The sequence below is a fragment of the Balearica regulorum genome, chromosome 3 (genome assembly GCF_011004875.1).
Source record: "Balearica regulorum gibbericeps isolate bBalReg1 chromosome 3, bBalReg1.pri, whole genome shotgun sequence".
In the NCBI taxonomy this organism is placed as follows: domain Eukaryota; kingdom Metazoa; phylum Chordata; class Aves; order Gruiformes; family Gruidae; genus Balearica; species Balearica regulorum.
In genome coordinates, this window is record NC_046186.1 from 79,388,330 (window position 1) to 79,410,316 (window position 21,987).

Consider the following 21,987-nt stretch of genomic DNA (forward strand, 5'->3'; position numbering starts at 1 on the left):
ATTGCAAATTAAGGGTGGCATGATTAATTCTGAATTGCCCTGCTTTTTGTGGGATGAAGTCAAGCTCATCATTACTTGAACATTGGTTTATTGTGGTTTAATGAGGTACACAGTATTATATTTGGCTTGGGGGATCCATTCCAAATAGAGGTCAATTTGCAAAGAAAGTTGGTTTAGAAACCTGCTGAGATCTCTCTCTGTCAACCCTGGAGAAGTGAGCTGGGTAATAGTGAATTAGGAGTGGACCTTCATTTTTTAATTAAATGAATAATGTCTAATGATTTAGGCCTGAGCCTTTAGTCTGTCATAGTATGCCCACTTCCTTCAGTAGGAACTGAAGGCGTTTAATTCTTGTGTAATATCATACCTTGTAAAAGTTTCATATAAGGAATTGTAAGACTGTATTTATGCTTTTCTATTAGTCATTTTACAATTTTTTTATTTAGCAAAGGATGAGCCAGTGAGATTTGAAATGGTATTTGCAGAGGAAATCTGTCATGTTTAATGGAAAGTGTCCAGGAAGGTAACGCAACTGCCAATCCCAAATTAAATACTACATAAAGAGAGAAATAGATTTTCGTGATGCCAGGTTTCTGAGGACTGTTTCATTCCATAGTGTTCAAGTAATGCTTTAGTGGTTCTTGCTGACTCTTGTTTCACTTCAGTTACTTCCAGAATTTCCATTTTATAATCCTTTTTTAATCACTGCTGTAAAAACTCATTCTGAGTTAAAATTCAGTATCTAGTTAATGTTCCAAGAAATAGCCATGCCTGCCTCCCCTTGTTACTAGCTCCCCTCTGTGTTGGAAATCCAATTTCTAAATCTTTCATTTGCCAGTTATGTGAGAGAGGGAGAAAAAATAATCAGATAACATTGATGAAAACTTGTCTCCTAATTCACATTCACTACTTGTAGGTATCTGTATAAGCAAAATAAAGCATGGGTAAAGATTCTGATACTTCACCTGACTGCTTGCAGTATAGCTAGATCTTCTGCTTCCTTCCCACTCCTCCCTTCCCCATGTCCTTTTCCAGCTCACCGTACTCTATCCAACAATATGCTTTGTGCCCTTGTAGTAATGACTTAGCTTCATAATTGGTAGTTCTGCCACTGCTTTCATTTCCAGGATAGAGAGACACCAAGTCACTGCATCTGTGGGACTCCCTGTTTGTGCGCCGCAGGTTGGGGTTGCTCTGTACCATCTACAACTGGATTAAAAAAGCCCTCAAAACCAAAAAAAACCCACAGTGTTTCAAAGGTGCATCTGAAAAAATCCATCATGTATGTAACACTCTTTGAGGGACTGAAAGGTATCTTTAAGGAGTGCTGGCCTTACACCTCCATCCATCCCCTGTTATGACGGTGTAAGAACCACAGACTGGCATGAAGGTTCTGCTCTTCTCTCTGAAAACCTGGTGCCACTCTGTGGGCAGGGACTCTATGAAAATAGCTGTCACATAAATGTGTGCTGCTGGGCCAACAGTTTCTAACTCAGCTCTGAATTGCCTTCACCTTTTGCTTTGATGACCACTGGTTCTTAGTATCTGAATAGAGAGCTTTTCTGTGGCTTTAGCTGAGAGGGGATGCTTTTGGGATTTCCAGCTGATGCCTCTAATGGTTAAAGTCTCAGTAAGAAATATCCAGAAAGGTTAAAATCAACATCAGTTTGTAGAAAAGACTGTTTTTCATGGCACGTTTCTAAGAAGCAGGCTGCTTAGATTAATTAAGCGATGTAAAAAACATCCCCACTAAGCAAGTCCCCATAGTTCAATTTTTCCAGCAGGAGACCAGAATTATGCACCTTATTTCTGAGGTCACTTCCATAATTGCAACAACATACATTTTTTGTAATAGCTTTTCCTTTTTAATGGCTATTTAAATGCAGGTAATTAAATATGGTTATTTCATACCCATCTCCTGAGAGGAAACATAACAGCATGATGAAAATAGAAGTGAATTGGAAGTAATAAATGTCTACTAAAAAGGACTGCATTTTGACTCCCTAAGTAATACCAGTTTTTAATTGTTAAGACTCTCAGAGTGGTAATGTGGAGATTCAGGAGCCTGCCATACTATACAAAACCAGATTCCAAAATATTTCAATTTAATAAGCTATTTTTGAAAGTGTTGCTGCAGTCAGAAGTACCAGCTGTGTATCTCAGGGACAGGCAGTTGTGAAATAAGGTATGTAAAGCACAGATACAAACTTCTGAAAATCAGATCCAGTTGCTGTTCTCTTCTGGACCTTTTTTAGGCCCCCTTTCTAGTCCTGAAACTCCTCTCTGTGTCCTAATCAGTGGGCTGATTGACTCGTGTCACTGTGCCAACACTTCAGTCAGTCACGTTGTGTTTCTTACACTGGAGCTGGACCCACGTGGCGATATTGCAGGTCATGTTAAACGTAAGGTGATGAGCCTCTAACTTAAACCTCTAACTCCTAAAGGTTGGGAGTCTGCAGTGGCACAGGCTGAACCTAAATGCTCAGTATTTCAGATTCTTCTCAACATACTGAAATGTCTTTGGCCTTCAAAACTGGGATAGATGTTGTGTAGGCAGTGATTACCTAACAAAAAAATCAGCTGCCTTGTGTCCAGTTAGGCAGCAAAGGAGCAAGATCTCCTTATCATCTGAGTTTTCAGACCTTTTTCCTGTTCCCAGTCAAAACTAGAAAGGTAAGAGACTGCAAAAGAATATTTTAAAAAAAGAAAATAAGGCCCACAGACCTTCTCAAATTCTGCTTTGAGTTTTGGATGGCATGTGAGCGTATTACAGTTTTCTAGCTGGTTTATCCCTGCCTGTTCTCACAGTGACATCTCTGAAGTGTTAGCAGCAAGAACTTTGCTTCTCAAAAGCTTTTAAAACTCTTATGGAAGAAAAAACAAACTAAAAAATGGTAATCAAAAGTTAGTCATTTCACATTGCCTGTGTTATGCCGTGGTGTTCTGATTCTCCTTTTCTTGCTTAACAATAATATTACAAGAACTGAAATAAATACAATGAACTGCTTTTCCTATCAACAAGTGCCCTAGCCTAACTTTGTCACTCAGTTGCCTGCAAAAACTGTTTATGGGATTGTATGTGTTTCTGCTATGAACATTATCTCCTCCTTCCACCACATTTACCCAGTTTGAGCCTAAATGAACTTACAAACCAGATACTTACAGAATTCATCACAAGCAGTTTTACACCACCGGGAAGTATAAGTTAGCTGTCTGGGCTTTCCCAGTAGTTAACGGGGAGGAAGAGATACATTTTAAGGGACATCCTATCCTATTCTAAGAAAAAGTCTAAGGTAGTTGGGATGAATGCCTTCTGAATGTGTTCCTTTATACTGAGCTTAAATAACTGTTATGGGTGAGACACTTCATTTCAGCAGGCTCAAATTCAACAAATCCCACTCAATGCACTTTGGTATGATATGAATGCCTGGGATTGAAGGGTAGGGCCTTGGAAAAGCGTCCTTTGTTAACTCTTTTGTTCCCCGCCCCCATGAAATTAGAACAGAAAGATCATTTTAAAATAGTAGGAAAAATAAAGTTAAATATATGTGGAGAACTGAAATCTGCTTCCTGCCCTTCTCCAGAAATAATACTTCTTGCCTGTAAGACATAGAGATCTGGGGCTACAAAGCAAGGGATCTGTAGCTCCCCTCCAGCTAACATCTGTTCTATTCTACTTTATTATTTCTGAAATTTGGGTAAGCACAGATAAAAGAGAATTTGGCTCTGAGTTTAACTCAGTTCTTTTAATTGGTAAGAATATTTGAAAGAAAAAAGAAAAGCAAAAAAAGTGTGAGGGATGTTAACAAGGAGAGATCATAATTTCCTCAACCCCTCTAGGACAGAGAAGAAGAGGTAGATAATTACTGTTTGTGAGAGGTTACCAGGAGGTGCAGTGAGGGAGAAACTGCAATGAGCTGTAAAACCTATGACTCTGTTGAGGCCATGATTTTTAGTCTGCAGCACAGTTACAAATTTCAGTTCGCAGGCTCATCTTTTGAAGGGCTTTTTTGCTGGAATGGGACTCAGGGAGAGCTCAGGAGAGACCTCCAAAAAATGAGGAGGCATCTCAGCATATCTAGACAAACACAAATTTGTGATTTATATGGATCAACAGAAATAAACTCATGAACTGTAGTTATATGTATGTATAGAATAAAAGTCCAAGAAAAAATATTTTCCTTGTATTGTCTGCTCTCCCAGCATAACCAGTAGCACTGACAAACTGCTAAATTCTTTTCTCCTGTACACCACTATGTTTCAGTGCAGTCAAAACTGCAAAAGAAACATGAATAGTTGTGATCATTCTGATTTTTAGCAGATAAAAACTTATTTATAATCTTCAGAAGTATTCCAGTGGTCATTGTATTTGAGTGCACTGCTAAGCCTGATGTTCATATTAACAAGTAGGGAATAAAAAAGAAGCTTTAGATTTGCTAATTGGAAGTTGTCATTCCTTCAATTACTTGAGTGACTGACTCAAGACAGTTTCCTCTCTTGCAGGAAGATTAATGTAAACTCCCTTTTAAAGTGATTAATCTTATCTATTGTATTCACATTTTTACAGAAATCAACAAAATACTTTTCTAACCATGACTTCACATGTGCTGTAAAAGATAATCTTCCAAGATTGACAGTAGTAGATTGTTATCAACCAAGCAGGGAGCTCCAAGGCACTCGGGTGCATATTTTAAAAGGTTTAGAGACAACTGCCTCACACATTTAACTCCGAAAATCCACCCTCAGTACTAAAGGTAGATATATTTATAGAGACACACGTGTACATATGAGATGTATAGTGTATAATGATGATTCTTTGATTACATTTATATTATAGCTGAAATGAGGTGTTTGTATATTCCCGTCATTTGTGGTATGTATTTGTTGCTCTAAGGTCTACTCTGGGTAAAACTATCCTTAAAGCAAACACTCAACTCTGTGTTACATCTCTGAACCTGTAGATTAACTCCATGTGGTTTCAAATTCAACCTTTTAGCAACCAATTATTATTTATGTAAGCTGTCAAATCCACACAGGACAAGCAGCTGCAGAAGAAGAAACTGAAGCACATAAACCTTAGTGAGAAGCATAAAGCTCCCATAAGAGACTAGTCTTTCCCTTTCTGTATTCAGTCCAGTGAGAGTGAATTATTCATTACAATCAAGCTAAAGCTCCCCCAGTCTTGCCATTTCATCCACAAGTTTGTTGAAAATTAAAGCTCAGCGTGAAGCCTCCTGAGAATTATTCTGAGTTAATAACACCTGCAAAGAACAGAGATTTCACTGTGAGGTAAATTGCTGTGTGATTGCCCACACATCAGCAAAAAATATAATTGGGAGAAACTGAATATTTTCTCTGTATTTAACTGGTGAGGATTTTGTGGGGTGTCATTTTACTTTAAGTAGTAGAGTTATAATTTAGAATGTTTCACAGCAACCAATTGTGTTTGTTTTAACAGCAAGATTTCTTTTCTATGAGATTTCTATTGCTGTCAGGTGCTATTGCAACTTTATGCAATACACATTTAGAAACCTTTCTTAATCTTAGGGAAAATTATCGGAGACAGGCTTTAAAGTATGGAATTTTTTCCCGGTGATTTCTTGTGAATTTAGAAGTTGATACATTCTCCTACCTGGCCGTTTCTCATACATAGCAAGCTAAGTCATGATTTCGATCTCTACATCTGTAGCGTATGTACACTCAGCAGCTCCCTGGACAGCAACGGAAACTACCTAAAGCACACATTTTTGTTTTTTCTAGATGTTTCAGGAATATACTCATAACTAACGTGAAAAATTCAGGTGGAGCTCCTAAATCAATGTCAACATTTTAATCTATCCAAAAAGGCACAGAGAAAGAAAAAAAGTCAAATTGTCTTGTCTCCATATTGTGCTGCATTGTTATACACTGAAATAGTATTGTCTGCATTTTCCACGAGCCCAGTATCAATTCACAGCTCAAGTTTGGAGAAGGATTCAGGCTTCTGCCTGATGACAGTAACACAACCCCAGCACAAAATGGATGAAGCTTGTAACATTCAAGATAGGTCTACATGGAGAGCCTCGGTCAGAACTCTTTTTGCCTGTCCTGTGAAGAGAACCAGCTCTGGTCCACAGGCCAAGTATCCGTGCTAGTGAGGTGTAGTGCTGAACTCAGTAGGTTGCTCAGAGGCCGAGTTGCTTGATTCAGGCTGGTCACCATGCTGACACGGCTGGATGTGCCTTCCGCGTGGGAACTGCTTGGGCTCTGCCTGCTCCTCTCTGGGCAGGCGTGCTTTTGTGACTTGCAAAGTTACATGGCTTCATTTAAATCACAATGCACGATTTACTTACACGGTTGCAGTGTCTGAGCCTTACTTACCAGCAAGCTCTTTGCTCTAGAGAACATACCTTTGAATACGCTCTGAATGCTGCCAACAACCTGTTGGTATAGTCCTCTGTCCCTCCCTGTTAATCTCTTGCCACCCTTCTTATTTCTGTGCCTTTCAGAGAAAGCTCAAGTGCTCGTCTTGCTGAACTCAGACAGGATTATAGTCATAGCTGTTGGGTTTTTTGTTTTGTTTTTGGTTTTGTTTTTGTTTTCTTTTTTCCCAGTTGTAACGGGGAGAAAACAACTGGTTAAAGGCTAAAGGAAGAGGAACATATCTAGGAGAGTGACAAATGGTTTCAGATGTGTACTTTCAGTGCAGTGAAACTTGCTTCAGTGAATTCCTGTTATAGGCCTTTTACAATTACTGGAATAAAATGTCCCTGGTGCTGAAGGCAAACACATGAGACAGGGAACTCATAACTACATGAATGTGTTAGACAATAATATGTAGTGGGTGCTGCTATACATAATAGCTGAGCTATTCTTACTGCTACACAGCTAAGGGCTAATATAACACTGGTTCATTTCCTTGAATCGACATGGGATGTATTAAAAAATAATTCACTGGGCAAGATGAGGCTTTTCAGGATCAGATAATCCTACTGCCTGCTCCAGAGGTCACCGAGAAGTGTAATGAAGTAACAAATCCTTACTGATTGACTAATCTTCCCTTTCCACAACACTTCAAAGTGTTTCCCTTTTTCACTTAAGAACAGAACTGTGGGCAAGCAGTCCTTCAGCAAAGAATCATCTGTGAAAGTCCTGTCATGGACTCATGCCTCAACCTTGTCATCCCTATGTCACTGCTCGTGGATCATCCCAGAGTTTAACTCAGCTATTACAGCGCAAGGGGAAGACCTGGTGTTTGGCTCAGGGCACTAGGGAAGAGAGGAGGAGAGGAAGCAGGTGTGTTGTATAAGCAAACCTCCATGTGTCAACATCCATGCACTTGTCAGAAGGATTTATCTGCTCCAGCTGCACTGCTCTAAGAGTGGATCTTTCAGTATATATTTATCTGACATATTATGTGTCTGAAATTTGCTGTCAGTTTCTTTCAGAGAAGAACTTTGTGGCATAGGGAATGTAATTATGAGGATGATCTAGCATCACTATAGGATCCCACGGTATGAACCAATGTACCAATTAACAGCATCCAGTTGGGCTAGGTGCTGTATAGTGGGAGTTAACCTCTGTCCAAGAAAAAAGTGAAAGAGGCAAGGTGTTGACTGCCATTTTACAGAGAGGAAAACCAATGCACTAAGAGAATGTGTGTTGTCAAGTCAATGGTAGTTCAGAGGAGCAAAAGTGGAAATCTGAAAGAAGTGCTGTGCTATGGGCTTCTAGTCTGTGTTTCAAAGGGTCTGTGTCATGTACAACTGTTGTTGTACAACTTCTGTTGTTTCAAAGCTGTTCTTTTCAAAATGTGACACCCATGGAAAAAATGTCTTAAAGAAGGAAAAATAATGCCAAATTTGAAAGAAAGGGACCCAAGGTATGCAAAGCAGATGCCCACTTGTTTAAGTTCAAAAGGATGTTTTTTCTATTTCTGCTCTATGTTACAGATATGTACCTGAATTTAGATGCTTGTCTTGAATTATGAACTTGTCCACAATTTATGGAAATTTGTGTAGAGGAAGTCACATCTATCTATAAGTTTGAACTATCATTGGAATTTAAATGTTGTAAAAAGAGAAAACAAGAAAAGAAAAAAAATCTGGTTTTCTAGGTTGTCCTGGGGCCAAGAAGAATGAGTTCCTGACTAGTGTTTTGGATGCATTGTCCACGGATATGGTGCATGCAGTCTCTGATCCATCATTGTCTTCTAGCCGGTGGGTTTCAGATCCTTTTTGTGTGTCTTTAAAAGGATTCTGGCAGTGATGAACAAATTATTGAGGGCTTTGAGAAGTAATTCTTCTTCTGCCTTCACAAAGGGTAAATTTCCAAGAACCTGTCTAGGAGAGTTTACTTCAAAGTTGCCACTGTGTTCTATGTCCACTAAACAGAGATGCACTTGATAAATTCTCAGCAGCAGCACATCTTAGAGTTTATCTGTAGCTGCTGGTGCAACCGTGTCCGAGTCTTTGTTCTCATCTCAGGCTTTACTTGATGAATGTGTGCTACCTTCCTGATTCATATTTTGCCTACTTGCTTGTAAAACAAACCAATGCTATCAACAGTCACAGGTAGAATTAAAAATGCGTAAGTGCTGTGAAACTTTGGGTGTCTGTGGGTCAGGTGCTTATCATCTGAAGAGGAGGTGGCATTTATTGTCATAATTTACTCTGTAATTCAACACATTTAGGTGTTTTATCTCTAAGAGTGTCCATCATGGGTTGTAATTGGAGCCTAGGTATTTGGCGATGCTGACTGTTAATCTACTTTAGTTGGGTTTATTACATGTTTTAATGTGTCTGCCATCTATGAAACTGTCTTTTTCTCTTTTGTTTCTCTCTCCATTTTTCTCTGTTTCAGGAAATGAAAGGGGAAAGCACTGTTTTCTGAGTACGGTGCTGACCTCAACACAGTTTCAGAGAGTTAACTAAGAGCAGATTCCAGCCCTTAGTGTAAAATTTAGGATACAGTTGGCCAAAGTGAAAAACGAGGGATTCACTGCAAGAAGCTAGTGGCCAAAAGCAGGGAGGTTTATGTAACAAAGCATCTGATAGTGATTTAATTATTCTGAAATAAAGGTATAAACTGAGGTTTATGTATCAGAATTAAGACTAAACTCTTGTTTTATGTTTCAGGGTGTCAGAGCCTGATCCAAATCATACTCTGGAAGAGAGAGTGGTCCATTGGTATTTCAAACAGCTAGATAAAAATTCCAGTGGTGACATTGGCAAGAAAGAAATCAAGCCATTTAAGAGATTCCTAAGAAAGAAATCAAAACCGAAAAAATGTGTGAAGAAGTTTGTGGAATACTGTGATGTGAACAATGATAAGTCCTTGTCAGTTCAAGAATTAATGGGCTGCTTGGGAGTAACAAAAGAAGAAGGTAAAGCAGAAACAAAGAAACGCCATAGTAAGAGCCTTTTCTAACTATATTTTCACTAGATTCGTCAAAGCTGATGAAGTCTGGTGTTTGTATATGCCAGAAGTATTCAAAATAAAAGAATACACCTGTCTGTAGCTAATGCAGCTGTCGCTTAGGGCAGGTGGCAGGAAAGCTGCTTCTGTGTAGGCAAATCATCACTTTGCTCCGACAGAATCAAAAACTTCCCGTTGATTCTGACCATTAAATATATTACAGTAGGAAACCTAAGATACGATAACATTAACAGTCATCAAAAAGCCAGTTTAATGTTATTACAGTACTATGTCCTGAATGAGTAGAAGTATCACACCTGTGCTTTTTGGATTCCTGCTGGGAAGGAAGCACATTGTTGAACTTTCTAATGGCTTCTCATTTCTCAAATGTGGTTTAGAGATACAGAGAGGAATGTGGTCATCTGCCAAACAGGTGGAACAACTGCTGGTACACTGCTACTTTACCTTGCTGCCAAACTGGTAGAAAGGGGAACAACTAAGTACAGTGTATAATGGTCCCTGCAGAGTTCAATCACATGATTCCTGAAAATGAGGAAGACTTGAAAAAAAAGAAAAAAGAAGTTGTAAACAACAACAGTAGATCCCCATACTGTAAGAAGTTATAGAACATGAATATAGGCAAATTGTTTTGTTTGTCTTGGACCTTAAAATGAAGCCAGGGCAGTAAAATAAAGGTGTCATGGGAAATGAAAAGCAAGTCAAGTGGGAAATGCAGTCAGAAATAAAATGGTTTCCACAAAATTGGTTATATTCAAGTCTAGAAAGGGAATACTGCAAAAAGATGAAATCAGTCTACATTCTACTAAGAGAGTAAATTGTCTATGGCTCACAGAAACAGATCTCTTAAAACAAATATATCAAATCCAGGATTTTTTTTTCTGTGATTTTTGTGGACCTAATAATAATACCTTGCAATTTTCACTTAGGTGATGGAGGTAAAAAAATGAATGAAGATGGATGACTTGTTATCTTTATGCTATAAATGTGGAAACTGAAATGTAACATCTTCTTTTTCATATACACTATTTGGCAGACTAGTGTTTTAAAGTGCAGGCCATTATGGTCACTTCATATGTTATCCTCCATTTCAAGATACTTCTGTCCTGCTACAGCTGGCACTCCTTGGTCTATTATTGTAGATGAAATTTGAGTCTAAAATCATTGCCCCAGGACATAAAGAAAAGCTATAGCAAGATTCAAAGCAAAAACCAGTGTTTCCTGTGCCCACTCCAGTGAAGAAAACCCAAAGATTAACATAAACTTTCTGTTTTGGAAAAGAAAGTTGTAAGATGCATGAAATTATATGAAGACCACACACAGATTTAGCTAAAGTAAAAATTACGTTCACCATAACTGGAGATTTTTAACAGAGCTTCTCCAAAAAAACATAGTCAATAATGCAAACATTCATTTTTGGAAGGAAAAAGTGTCTCAGAACTTTTGCATTGAAAAACTAATGGCATCCAGTTGAAAAAAAATTCTAAACCAGATAGTTTGTTGCTTTCCTAGAAATACATGCAAAGACAAGACAAAAAATTACTTCTGTTTTGTTTCTCCTGCTTGATAATTAAAATTTCTTTTCTGGTAATCCTTTCACTTGCACAAAAGAAATCAATCGCCACTTCACTACAGGTAGAGTTATATTTCTAGGAATAGGTGAGACCCTGTCACCTGAGGTGTGAGAGCTGAGATAAGGAGGTGGCTCTGTATCATTCTGCGTGAGTCCCAGGTGTCTTGTGAGAACCATTTGAAGCAATATAAAAGTCAGAGAGCTGCAAAACATAGTTTTGCAGGGGAATACTAGTTGCTGCAGTATTTTTCAAGGTCCAGTTTTGTTCCCCTTTGTCCCAGTACAGCTTGATTGACTAGCAAACTGACATGGAAAACCAAGAGAGCGACTTCCTTCCTAGCCTCCCAAGTTTACTTGTAAAGTTGAATGAACCAGCTGGGTAGCAGGGTTTTTTTTTTTTTCCCCATTTAGAGCGCTGTCTTGGACTTTGCCACTAATAAACTTAAAAACCAGTGATAATCTCATTGTTTTACAGACTAAACATGAACAGTGTCTTTGGCTCATAGAGCTATTCCTGTGCAATATCTTTCAGCAAAGTGAATGCTTTCCACATGGTCTGCTTCTCCATGCTTCTTTCCCGCAAGGAATAATAGGCTATAGTTACTACTAAAGATTTAATAAGTTAGAAATGCTCGATGTTGACTAGATGCAATCTGTCCTAAGCAAATGTCACATATTAACTGGCATGAAATGTTGTCATTCAACTTTTATATAACTCCATGAAAGAAGCAACACCTATATTGTGAAAAGAAAAAAGCGGATATTTCGATGAAAGATCTGAAATATTTTATCTCATTTATTGAAAGCTGTGCAGTTGCCCTGCTCTAAAAAATACCCTTTCAGAAGGAGGGCTTCAGTTCTTGATGATGCTACATATAACTTGCAAACCATATTTATAATGTTTTCTTTTCTCTCCTTTAGCGGCCCCTAAAACCAACACTGAGAGCACTTCATCCAGCAGGCAGGTGAGTACTAAGGAGAGCAAGATCTCCATTCCTGCCTTGCCCAGCTGAACTTCTTTGGGTTTTAGCAGATATCATTGCAGCTTCGAACCGCATTCATTTGCCATTCTACAGACCTGCCAGGAAAATGTAGATCAGTATCACAATTAACAAATTTTGACTTAAGTCCTATTTAGATTAGAGCTTATTCTAATATTATACTTATTATACTTAGTTCTGTTTCCTTAGGGAAAGCTGAATCAGTCAACTGCAGGTGCAGAGTGAATATGCAGAAACGCAAAGTGGATTAGGCCTGCATATGGATGTTCCTAGTAAAGTGTAAATTGGCATATAGGTTAGTGATAATTAGATGAGTGTAACTGAGCCCTCATATGAGTCTTCTGCATTCCTGAGTGACAGCATTCCCATACACTTTTAAATGCGCACAGCTTTATCTTCATTTACCTTTTGCTTTAACTGAATTCCGTTAACTTTCCTGTGTGTCACGATATAGACATAAACTTACATTGATTGAAATTACTCTTTGTGAACAAAGCCATGCATTTCCCATGCCCTATGAAAATCTAAACATTTCACAAACCCCACTGAATTATTGTATGGTGGCTTTAAACACCTTTTAAAATCTTAGTGTAGAGAAAGGAACTGTCACTTAAAATGCCTTTGCTGGCTGAGCAAAGTGATGCTGGAGAACTAGGATTTGCATCAGTCTGCTGATGCATGTTAAAACTAAAATTGGTTATGTCTGCAGAATGATTGTAGCAAATAAAATGTCAAGCGTCCTGACAACATAATCCGTGATTTGTTTTTGCATCAGTTTTCTGCAAAGACTTGATTGTGTTTCTCAGAATAACACCAGTGTATGTCATTCATGGAGTTTTGGCTATTCGAGGCATTCAGAGCTACAAAAGGCACAAAAGCAGAATTTTTAAATCAAGGAAAGGTACACATTGAAAAGGAGGGACTAAAGTGGAAGCTCAGGAAAAAGGCTAAAAAAGGGTTTCTCATTTCTGTCTGTTTTTGTAATCATTAATCCTAAAGATTCATTTTTCTGGACAACATGGGCACAACTTCCTAGCACTTTTGCATGGGTCTGAAGAAGGACTTGTGAATCTGCCAGTTATTTGAATGGTCTAGTAACAGAATCATCATACCATTCTTGCCTCACTTTTGTATTAGAGGAATTAAATTATTCATGCCCAAAAAAGCATCAGTAAAGGATGAATTGTTTTTAAAAATATTCATATAAAAATATTAAAGGACCAGATCAGGTAACCCTGCAGCTGGGAAAATAAGAATTTGGCTAAAAATATCTCAAACCTATAGTTGTGGTTAATGTCTTCCCATCTGTCAGAAAGCTAAATCAATTTGTTAAAAACTGAACCCAGGGTGAACTTCCCCACAAGCCAAGAGAAATCTTCCTCTCATTGTTGCTAGTCAATTTGTTACTTGCTTTATCTCTGATTTGTTTGATGTTAGGTTCACACTTCCTAAGGCAAGCTCAACATTGGTTGTGGGTTCTACCAGAGACCTCCTACATACCTTTGATAGAATATAAAATATTCTCACAGCTAGAGGGATGTGATAAGTTTCTGTTTGTTTAAACAAAAGTTTGTGGTCTTTTCAAGTTCCCCTCACAAATCACTTAGGCTTTAAACAAGGCAGCCTGAAAACAATTATCCAGTCGGAACGCAAAAACATTCAAAGGGGTTATTTTAATTATATAATGGCAATTACTGGCACACGTGCATTACACTTGAAGCATGACAATCCCTCTCCCCTTTCTTGTAATCTGATCCTGACTTGCAGAATCTGTAATAAAAGTCTCCTAGAGCATCTATGTTTTTTAATTTTGTCCAATAATTTTGCTGACTCAGCACCAATTGTTTTAAAAGCTGTTGCTGACAAATGATAGCCTTGAATTAAGGCTGGCTCAGCAAACCATCTGTTGGCAGTTTCATACTCAAACAATATAAGGCTGCAAGTGCAGAAGATGGCTTTCATCACAAAAGTTTTCACTGGAAAGGAAGTTATTGAAAAGCAACTGGGCTGGGTAGGAGCGGCCAAAGGAAACCACCCATCTAAGAAGGAGCGATTTGCACCTCTCAGGAGACGGGCACTCAAGAGCTCATTTTCTACTAGTTTATTGCAGCAGTTCAGTTGTATATATATGCTTAGGCATGTATTCTTGAATAAATTTTTTTTTACGCATGTGCACATCTGTATGTGTGCATGCACATACAAGCTTACTGAAAGAAAGCAGATATAGGTACATATATGCTAACTGAGTCTCAGTTGTGGTTGCTCTAAAAGAGGTCAAATACATGATGGATCTGACAGAACTGGGGTAGTGGCCAGGTATAGTTCCCTTGCTCAGCTCCACCCTGTCCAACAAACACACACATACATGCACACACATAGTCAGTGAGACCCAGGGGCTCTTTTGCGGCCTAGAAAAAGTTTACAAGGAAACTATAGATTGTTCATAAGACTTTGGCCAGCAGCCCATTCCTTATACATCACATGGCATAGAAAGGTATATTGCACCAGGGACTTGCCCAGGCAGTTGCTAAAACTGTGTTTGACGGGTATAGATTTAAAGAGGCCATGGGTAAGAAATAGTAAAGATGTTGCTTATACTCTCGTTCATGTATGCTATGAAAGACTACAGGGCAGGGATTTTTTTTATTGCCCATATATATTTGTGAAGAACTCTTCTTCCGATAGTGGCATATGGACGCTGTTGAAAAATAGAGATGAATGCTTATACTTGATTACTTGAAAACATCACTAATAATGCAAATTTTTCCAACTTCCTTTCTTTCAGCAAGTTTCTAAGAAGCAAGGGTGAACAGCTTACTGATCCCAGGCAGATCTCTTTGACATGTGGGAGATTTCCTCACCAAAAGGCAATAAAAACAACTGTAGTATTTGCACTTTGTACTTAAAAATGTAAATTCACTTTGTAGAAATGAAATATTTAAACAGACTTTTTTTAATCTGTGAAAATGTAATGGCTAGTTTTGAAAAATTATCACATACAATGTATGTGTATTCTTTTGTTGTCTGAAATATGTAAAACGTGTTGGAGATGTAAAAGTTTGCATTTAAACCATTTTTTTTTTAAAATAGCCTTTTGGCAAATAGTAGCATAGAAACCTGATTCTATGTATTTTGGTTTCAATAGTATGTCTTGTTTTTGTTTAATCAATACTGTCATTTAAGTAGAGTTATGCTGAAAAGTCTGCTGTATTCTCAATTTTGTCCAAGCAGCATTGGATGTTTCAGGTCTGCAGGACTGAGGGAAGTGTGTAAATTGCTGTTTACTTGGTTTTGCAGTTTTTAAGTGAACAGATTTTTCATCGGTGGCAATATTTTATTTCATTTTGGGTTTATTGTTATTATTATGCTTTCCAAAGATCATGCAAGGAGAATGCAACCACTAGTGGATTCAAAACAGTTATTCTACAGTTGGGAAACTTGCAGAAAAATGTATCCTTTTATCCATTTTTGAGGTGCCTTCCATTATAAGTTTTGATAGGATTTTTCCCCCTGTTTGCTTTCACTTGGTTTATTAATACAGCAAACCAACAAGGAGTAAGTTGGATTGTAATGTCACTGCAGTCTGGTTCAGCCTGAGCCTAAAAGCATGTTTCTCTGGCCAGTGCAAAGCAAGAGCAGAGTTTATGTGGGTCAGAATTGTAAATCTAACTATAAAGAGACAGGGAAGGCCAAACAGATTGTTCAGCCTTTTCTTCCCCTACACCTGGCTGCCCCCATCAACTCTTCAGTTTGCCTCAGGGCCCACTAGAGGTAAAGCTGAACAAATTATGAACAGTTGCCATCAGGAGGGGCTACTCACATCGCCCCTGCCTGAGGCTTTTTCTTTGCTATCTGAAAGAAGTTATCACAAGTTTTCATACCTTCTCTGTCATTTTTCCCCTCAGTGCTTTTTTGTGTGTGTGCCTGAGGGGAATAAGAACTTGCGGACGTGAATTTAGAGCAGGGGACCCAAGTAAAAAAAGGTTCAGCTCTTGAACGACTGTGAGTTACAAGCAGCTGGGTTGATCGACGCAGTGGTAGATGGACTGCTGGCATCTAGGAGCTGACATGAAAGGGCAAGAATGTTGCAACAAGCAGTGATTTCATTCTGGTTTGTTTAAATTACGTGTGGGATCTGACATGTGACTAGCTAATCGTAATAGCACCCTGGCTTGAGCTTGTACCTGAAAAAGCTTTTTTGCAAATAAAAATGTTTCATTTCAAGTTAAACATATGCTGAAGTGATAGGAAACACTGTATGCAGTGGAATTGTACCCCAGAAATTGTGTACTCTCAGCTTTGGCAGCAGGAGGAACCAAGATGCAATTGTGTGTTATCTTGTATTTTTGTTTTAAAGAGTATTTGTTATCCTTTTATACTGTTAAACTTTGAATTTAATCTTCTTTATAGATTAAAGATCAGTATGTTATCAAACTATGGCGGTGTTTTTTCTTCTGCAACACAGATAGCCATGTTTGGAAGCAGGTACACACAGTGGTACGCACAGACTTCACCACTGTGCTGAGTTTACAAGAAACCTCATGACCTCACATTGTGTCCATCTTCTTTTCTTCCCTTGCGCCTGTATTGAATTCTCTAAGGTTGTTCATGCCTTATTCGTACCATTGCTTTCTCAAAATAGTGATTTGGAGGGTAGATCCTTTGTTGCTACTATCTCCATATAGCTTCAGCTTGGTCTCTTGCCTCTTCTCAGGAACGTGCAATGTAGCATAGAGAGACATCACACCTTTTGCCCTCAGCATGAGCATGAGCTGCTGCGGAACTTTCAACCTGACTGGAACCAGCGACAGGAGAGAGGCAAACCCTGAGAATACTCAGCACCTGGTTAGGTGGGCACAGTATGGTTAATAGCAGCATTTTGTAACAAGCATCTACTTCCATCACTACGACCTTTGGAGACAATGTAAATGTAGGCAATCAAATATTTTGCCATGTCCATGCTTTGAAATGGCAGCCCATTTAAACTGGGAGGACGTGTGGGGAGGCAAATTTGGACTAGCCAATTGATTATGTAATGAGTAGCCATAAACGCTTATCAAAACGCAAATAAATGCTATAGGCATTCCCTTAGGTATCCAAAGACTTCAGCAACATAGAAGCATTTAATGATTCCACAATGACTGAAACACAAGGTATTTAATCTTTGTACATATTTCTGTGTTGTCACATTTATGGTTAATTTCAATTTCCAGCCATTACACCACTTGGCTATAAGCACTATCGATTTCCCATAGTTCCAGTTAAGAGTCCAGATCCCTAACTGGAACACACTTGAAAGCCTGCTAAATTCACCTTGGGTTCCTGTATCTCCCCTGTATCCACAGGATAGTTAAATTTGGATAAACCTTGGTCCTTCTAGTTGTAACCAAGCATGGCCGTGATACCAAAAAGGAATCCGTGTGGATAGGCCCTTAGGCTCACAGTGCAGTACCAGTGTTTATTTAGTTCCACAGTAATTAATTAGTTCTAGTTTTTATCCTGTCCATGTGCAACAATTTAGTTTCAATTTTAATTCTGTTCTTATTGAAAGCACAACTTGTATTCTGCTTTTCATTGACCAATATTTGTTCTAGTTCCAGCTAGTGCTGAACAGATTTATTTAGAGCTTTTATAAAGTTGTAAGTAAAAGACTATTAAGTTTTAAAAATGTGTATGCGTTCAATGATTTGTCCAGCCTGTTGCAATGTCCATCAGTCAACAAGCCACACAGTGAGAAATGTTCCATGTTTTGTCAACACTTCGGATAACTTTCTCATCTTGTTCCGAGCCCTAGAAGTAGGCCAACTACATATAGTTCCAGTTTTACCAAAATCCCTTTATTCTCAGTCTTCTAACAAAATGCCTAACTTTCAGATACTACTCATTTTGCAGAACTGGGACCTAGATGATTGTTCAAAATAGCAATTTTTCTTGCTAATATCATTTCAGATAATAAGAGCAAAAAAGCATCAAGTCATGAGTGTAAGGAAGGGAGAAGACAAACTAAATACTCACCACATATAAATCAAAGAATACACTGCACTATTCTCATTTGGAGCAGGCTTTTGCCCTTCTAAGTGCCATAAACCAATGGAGAAAGCAGGCATTCCTAGAAAGTTGGAAGGAGAAACAAAAATATAGATTACATCATTAAAAACATTTAAGTGTGTCCAAGACTTGATAGATTTAATTAATATTTTTGTTTTACAGTAGTAAGAAAACATGGATTAATAGAGGTTAAGAAATTTTACCTGGCAAAGATAATTTAGTCATCCCTTTTAAATATTTACACTAGTCTATTATATTACTAGGTTACAGAAACTAGTGTGAAAGAGTCTTTAATGCAGGAAGTGAAAGGTTTATTACTTTTGTTTTCTTTGGGATGGCAAATTGATGTCATTTTGGAGTAATTACTTTGACATTAAATAGCAACCAACTAAGTTTATTGATGTCTGAAACATTAGAATTATTATAGTAAATTACTGATACAAACTGTACTCTTTGTCCCATTTGTTTCAGTTCAAGTTTTATAAGTGAAATGTCCTTTGTTTAAAAGGCATAAATAATACATGTTATTTTTTTTTCTTTAAACAAAAGCTCATGGTGAAAGCATTCAGAACAACACATTTCTCTAGAACATCCAATGAGGGGGAGACAGGGAGAGAAGTCTGGTTTTTATCTAGGTTAGCAATAGAAATATATGCAATATTTTGCCTTTCCTATGATCACCTTCCCTATTTTGTCATACACTTTGTCCTCTGACTAATGTCACTGCTGAAATAGCCTACTGGATGGGAAGATAGATAGTGAAAAGAGGCTCCATTCTGTGCACGTGAACAATCTTTTCCATAAAATACAGTCATCTGAGGCATCCTTTCACTAGAGAGTCTCTTTACTCTTGACATCAATGCATAGGATTGCTTGCTTCTTATCAAATACAGAATTCTTTGCACAGGCATGGAATCCATTCTTGGCTATAATGGGTACTTTATGAAGGAAATCACTGATAAAAGATTAGCACAGTCTATGAGCTTGTAGGTGGAAGGCTGCAATTTTGTATTACACCAGAAATAAAAATTTATAAAAAATTTATAAAGACCACTCAGTACCTGAAGAAAATCCATGAAGATGCCTATATATATTCTAAGTTGTCAGTCAGGATGAAAAAAAAAAAAAAAAAAAAAAAAAAAGGCAGTGAATAAAGTTTCCATTGAGAAACACTGTTTTCACTAAACCATGACTGACTGGTTTCATGCAATTGAGGGTTTCCATGAAATTTCACTTTTAAAAGTATTTTTTAGTTTAGTGTTTATCTAAAAAGCATGTAGTGTCAACACTGAAAAGGAGCATTTTGAAACCAATTTTATCACAAAAATTAGATATTGTGAAAGGTAGCAGCATTCTTGCTCTTCCTCCAACTTGAAAAAAAATAAATATTTGTTTGAAAGAAGTCAGGTTTCTAAAGATTAATATGTCATGCTTCATCTGAGTCTCATTTTACAGTCTTTGAACCTTTCTGTGCTTGTATGAGGCAAAGAAATGCTACATTTCGTTTAACAGGACTGGATCTTGATGAACTGATGGATTTAGCACTGTATGCACACAAAACATGAAGAAAACTGCAGTATAGGTAAGGGTATTTATACAAGTTTGTATCTATGCAGCACAGTTGAAGGACTGTGAATTCGTGACCTGCAGAAATACATAGGGCACTTTTACGGCTTGCAAAACAAGCCTGCAATGCAAAAAACCCTCCAGCCTAAAATAATACGCTAGCATATCTCTATCTTTCACCAGTCATTTCACTTAAAGGCTGAGGCGTGCTAAACACCACTTTGACCACTACCTGAAGAGCAGGTCTAGCTCCATTGATGTGTAACAACCCAGGTAGTCTTCCTGAACCTGGGTTCAGTCTTCTAAGACCCCAGACTGTAATGCCAGTGGGACCAAGACCCAGAATAAAGAACACAAGAAAAAACACAATGACAGATACTGTAAATTACAAGATATTAATCCAGAGCTCAGATTTTTTACCCTGGTGGGCTGCAATCCACTGAAAACTTCTGCCCTGTATCATCAATGACAAACCCTAACTTCTTGCTTAATCCATGAAATCCATACTCAGAATGACAGAGTGCTTCAACAGAGTGGGAGTCAATGCAAGTCTCAGCTAAGGAGTTTTTGAGAAATACTGTGAGCTCTCCACAGATTCATGCGCTCAGTTAACTCCCATTTAACAATTCCTTTTTCTGCTCAGCACCCCATGATGGAGTAGTGTCTGCACACATCAGCTTTTTAGTGCTCTGCAGATGGGACGTGTGCTTCTTTCAATCTGTAGTTTGTTTCTTTATATTGAACACCCAAACTGAGGGAGGAAGCTTGTTCTCTAGCCCATCTCTTGCTGTTATCCCAGGAACCTGAATTGTATAGTTGCTGCTTTATATAGGTTTCAAGAATTATTTTACAAGAGAAAATATATGAAGGATGACGTGCTGAGGTGGAAGAAAAAAAAAAAGTTTGAAAAAGACTAACAAAAAAAAGAGAGAGGTAAACATGAAGCAGAGGAACAAAGGGAGGAGAGGAATTAAAGGAGGATCATGAAGAGACCACAGGTGAACTGAGGAGAGTGGCCAAAGCTCTGTGCTAAAGCCACATGTGGGAGTGAAGGAGGAGCAAACAAAGAGACAGAACATGTAAGGAAGGAGAGATAGCAGGTAGAAATGGGAAGAGAGGGTAAAAGCAGAGGAATGACAGAGGAAAGAGGAATGGAAACAAAGCAAGGATAGAAATGGTAAAGACAGAAAGAAACAGAACTGCCCCTAAGACTTCCATGAGGAGGAAAAGTCTGAGGGACCCAGGAGAGAAAAAGAACAGAAAGGAAACAGGTGAAAAGAAGAGCCCAAATTTCCTTTCCCTGGGCACAGCATCTCTGTCACACAGCATCACTTTCCGACCTACACAAGAGGTTCAGACTGCCCTTGGATTGCTTCCCTGTCCATGCATAAGGTCTGAATTTGGTCCTCTGTATCCCAGTGGCTCCAGCACTTTGTTCCAAGAGACATTTGTTTTCATGGCCAATCCCAAGGCTTCCTTTAGATCCAGGAAGTCTAAGCAACATTTAATGAAAATGTGAAAGCAGAAACCAGCATATTTCTAAATTAAGAGCAGATTTCAGCAGGATGAGGAAATCTGAACCACAACAAAGATAAATTTCCTTTTGTATTTCTTATTCAGTAAAGATGCAAGCAAAGTGTAATTAGATTTTTTTTTTTATTTTGGGTTTGGGGTTTTTTTTTTTTTTTTTAGTTTTTTTATTTCATTCGTTGTACCAATAGATCCTCTATGGGCTTGGCTGATACCCCACAGTTTAACATTTTCTTTAATCAACACATTGATGGCAAAGGATTACAAGAGAGTGCTGGCTTCTCATTGTCTTTTTTTTTTGTGGTTCCCTTTATGTTCACTCCTGGGGTGGCTAAAAACTAATTATTTAAATACTTCTCAAAATCTTTAATCTTTAATCTAAAGGTTTGTATCTGTGTGAGAGAGAAAAAGGCAGATAAACAGCATGCAAGAAATATGTTCAAGAAAACTTTGGAGCCTACAGAAAATATCACAGGTTCAGACTAGAATTATTTTCAAGGTAACAAATGTTGCAATGACCTGATGACAAGAAGTTTGACTTCATTAGCCTTGAATAGTCATCTGAAAAAATGATTTGGAAAATAGCTAATTACAAGCAATGCCTTATACTTGAGATTTTCAGTGGTGCAGTAGAGAAGGTAAAGAAACAAGTTCATCACATGCTGTCCTAATACAAATAGCTAACTCAGGGAGGCTGGGACAGCTCTCAGGAGAGGCTGGGAAGGGGCTTCACCCGGGTGCAGCTGGGGGAGAGAGCCAGCTACATGCCCACATGTAGCTTGGAGGAGAATGGGGGAGAGGGACCAGGTGAAGAGAAGGAGGCTGACCCTGAGGGTACCCAGCCAACCTGTCTTA

At 38.3% G+C, this 21,987-nt stretch overlaps 1 protein-coding gene across 5 annotated transcripts in view; it reads left to right on the forward strand.

Annotated features, from left to right (window-relative positions):
- The window catches only part of SMOC2 (SPARC related modular calcium binding 2), a 149,371-nt gene extending 132,949 nt beyond the window's left edge, over nucleotides 1–16,422 (forward strand). For 3 of the 5 annotated variants that reach the window (XM_075748621.1, XM_075748625.1, XM_075748623.1), the window contains 4 exons: nucleotides 8,096–8,198; nucleotides 9,117–9,391; nucleotides 11,909–11,952; nucleotides 14,774–16,422. In XM_075748621.1, the coding sequence (XP_075604736.1) occupies nucleotides 8,096–8,198; nucleotides 9,117–9,391; nucleotides 11,909–11,952; nucleotides 14,774–14,797 (446 nt within the window). In that variant the 3' untranslated portion in view covers nucleotides 14,798–16,422. The remainder of the gene's footprint in view (nucleotides 1–8,095; nucleotides 8,199–9,116; nucleotides 9,392–11,908; nucleotides 11,953–14,773) is intronic. The other 2 variants (XM_075748622.1, XM_075748624.1) reach the window with 1 other exon arrangement.
- Nucleotides 16,423–21,987: the final 5,565 nt, after the last annotated feature.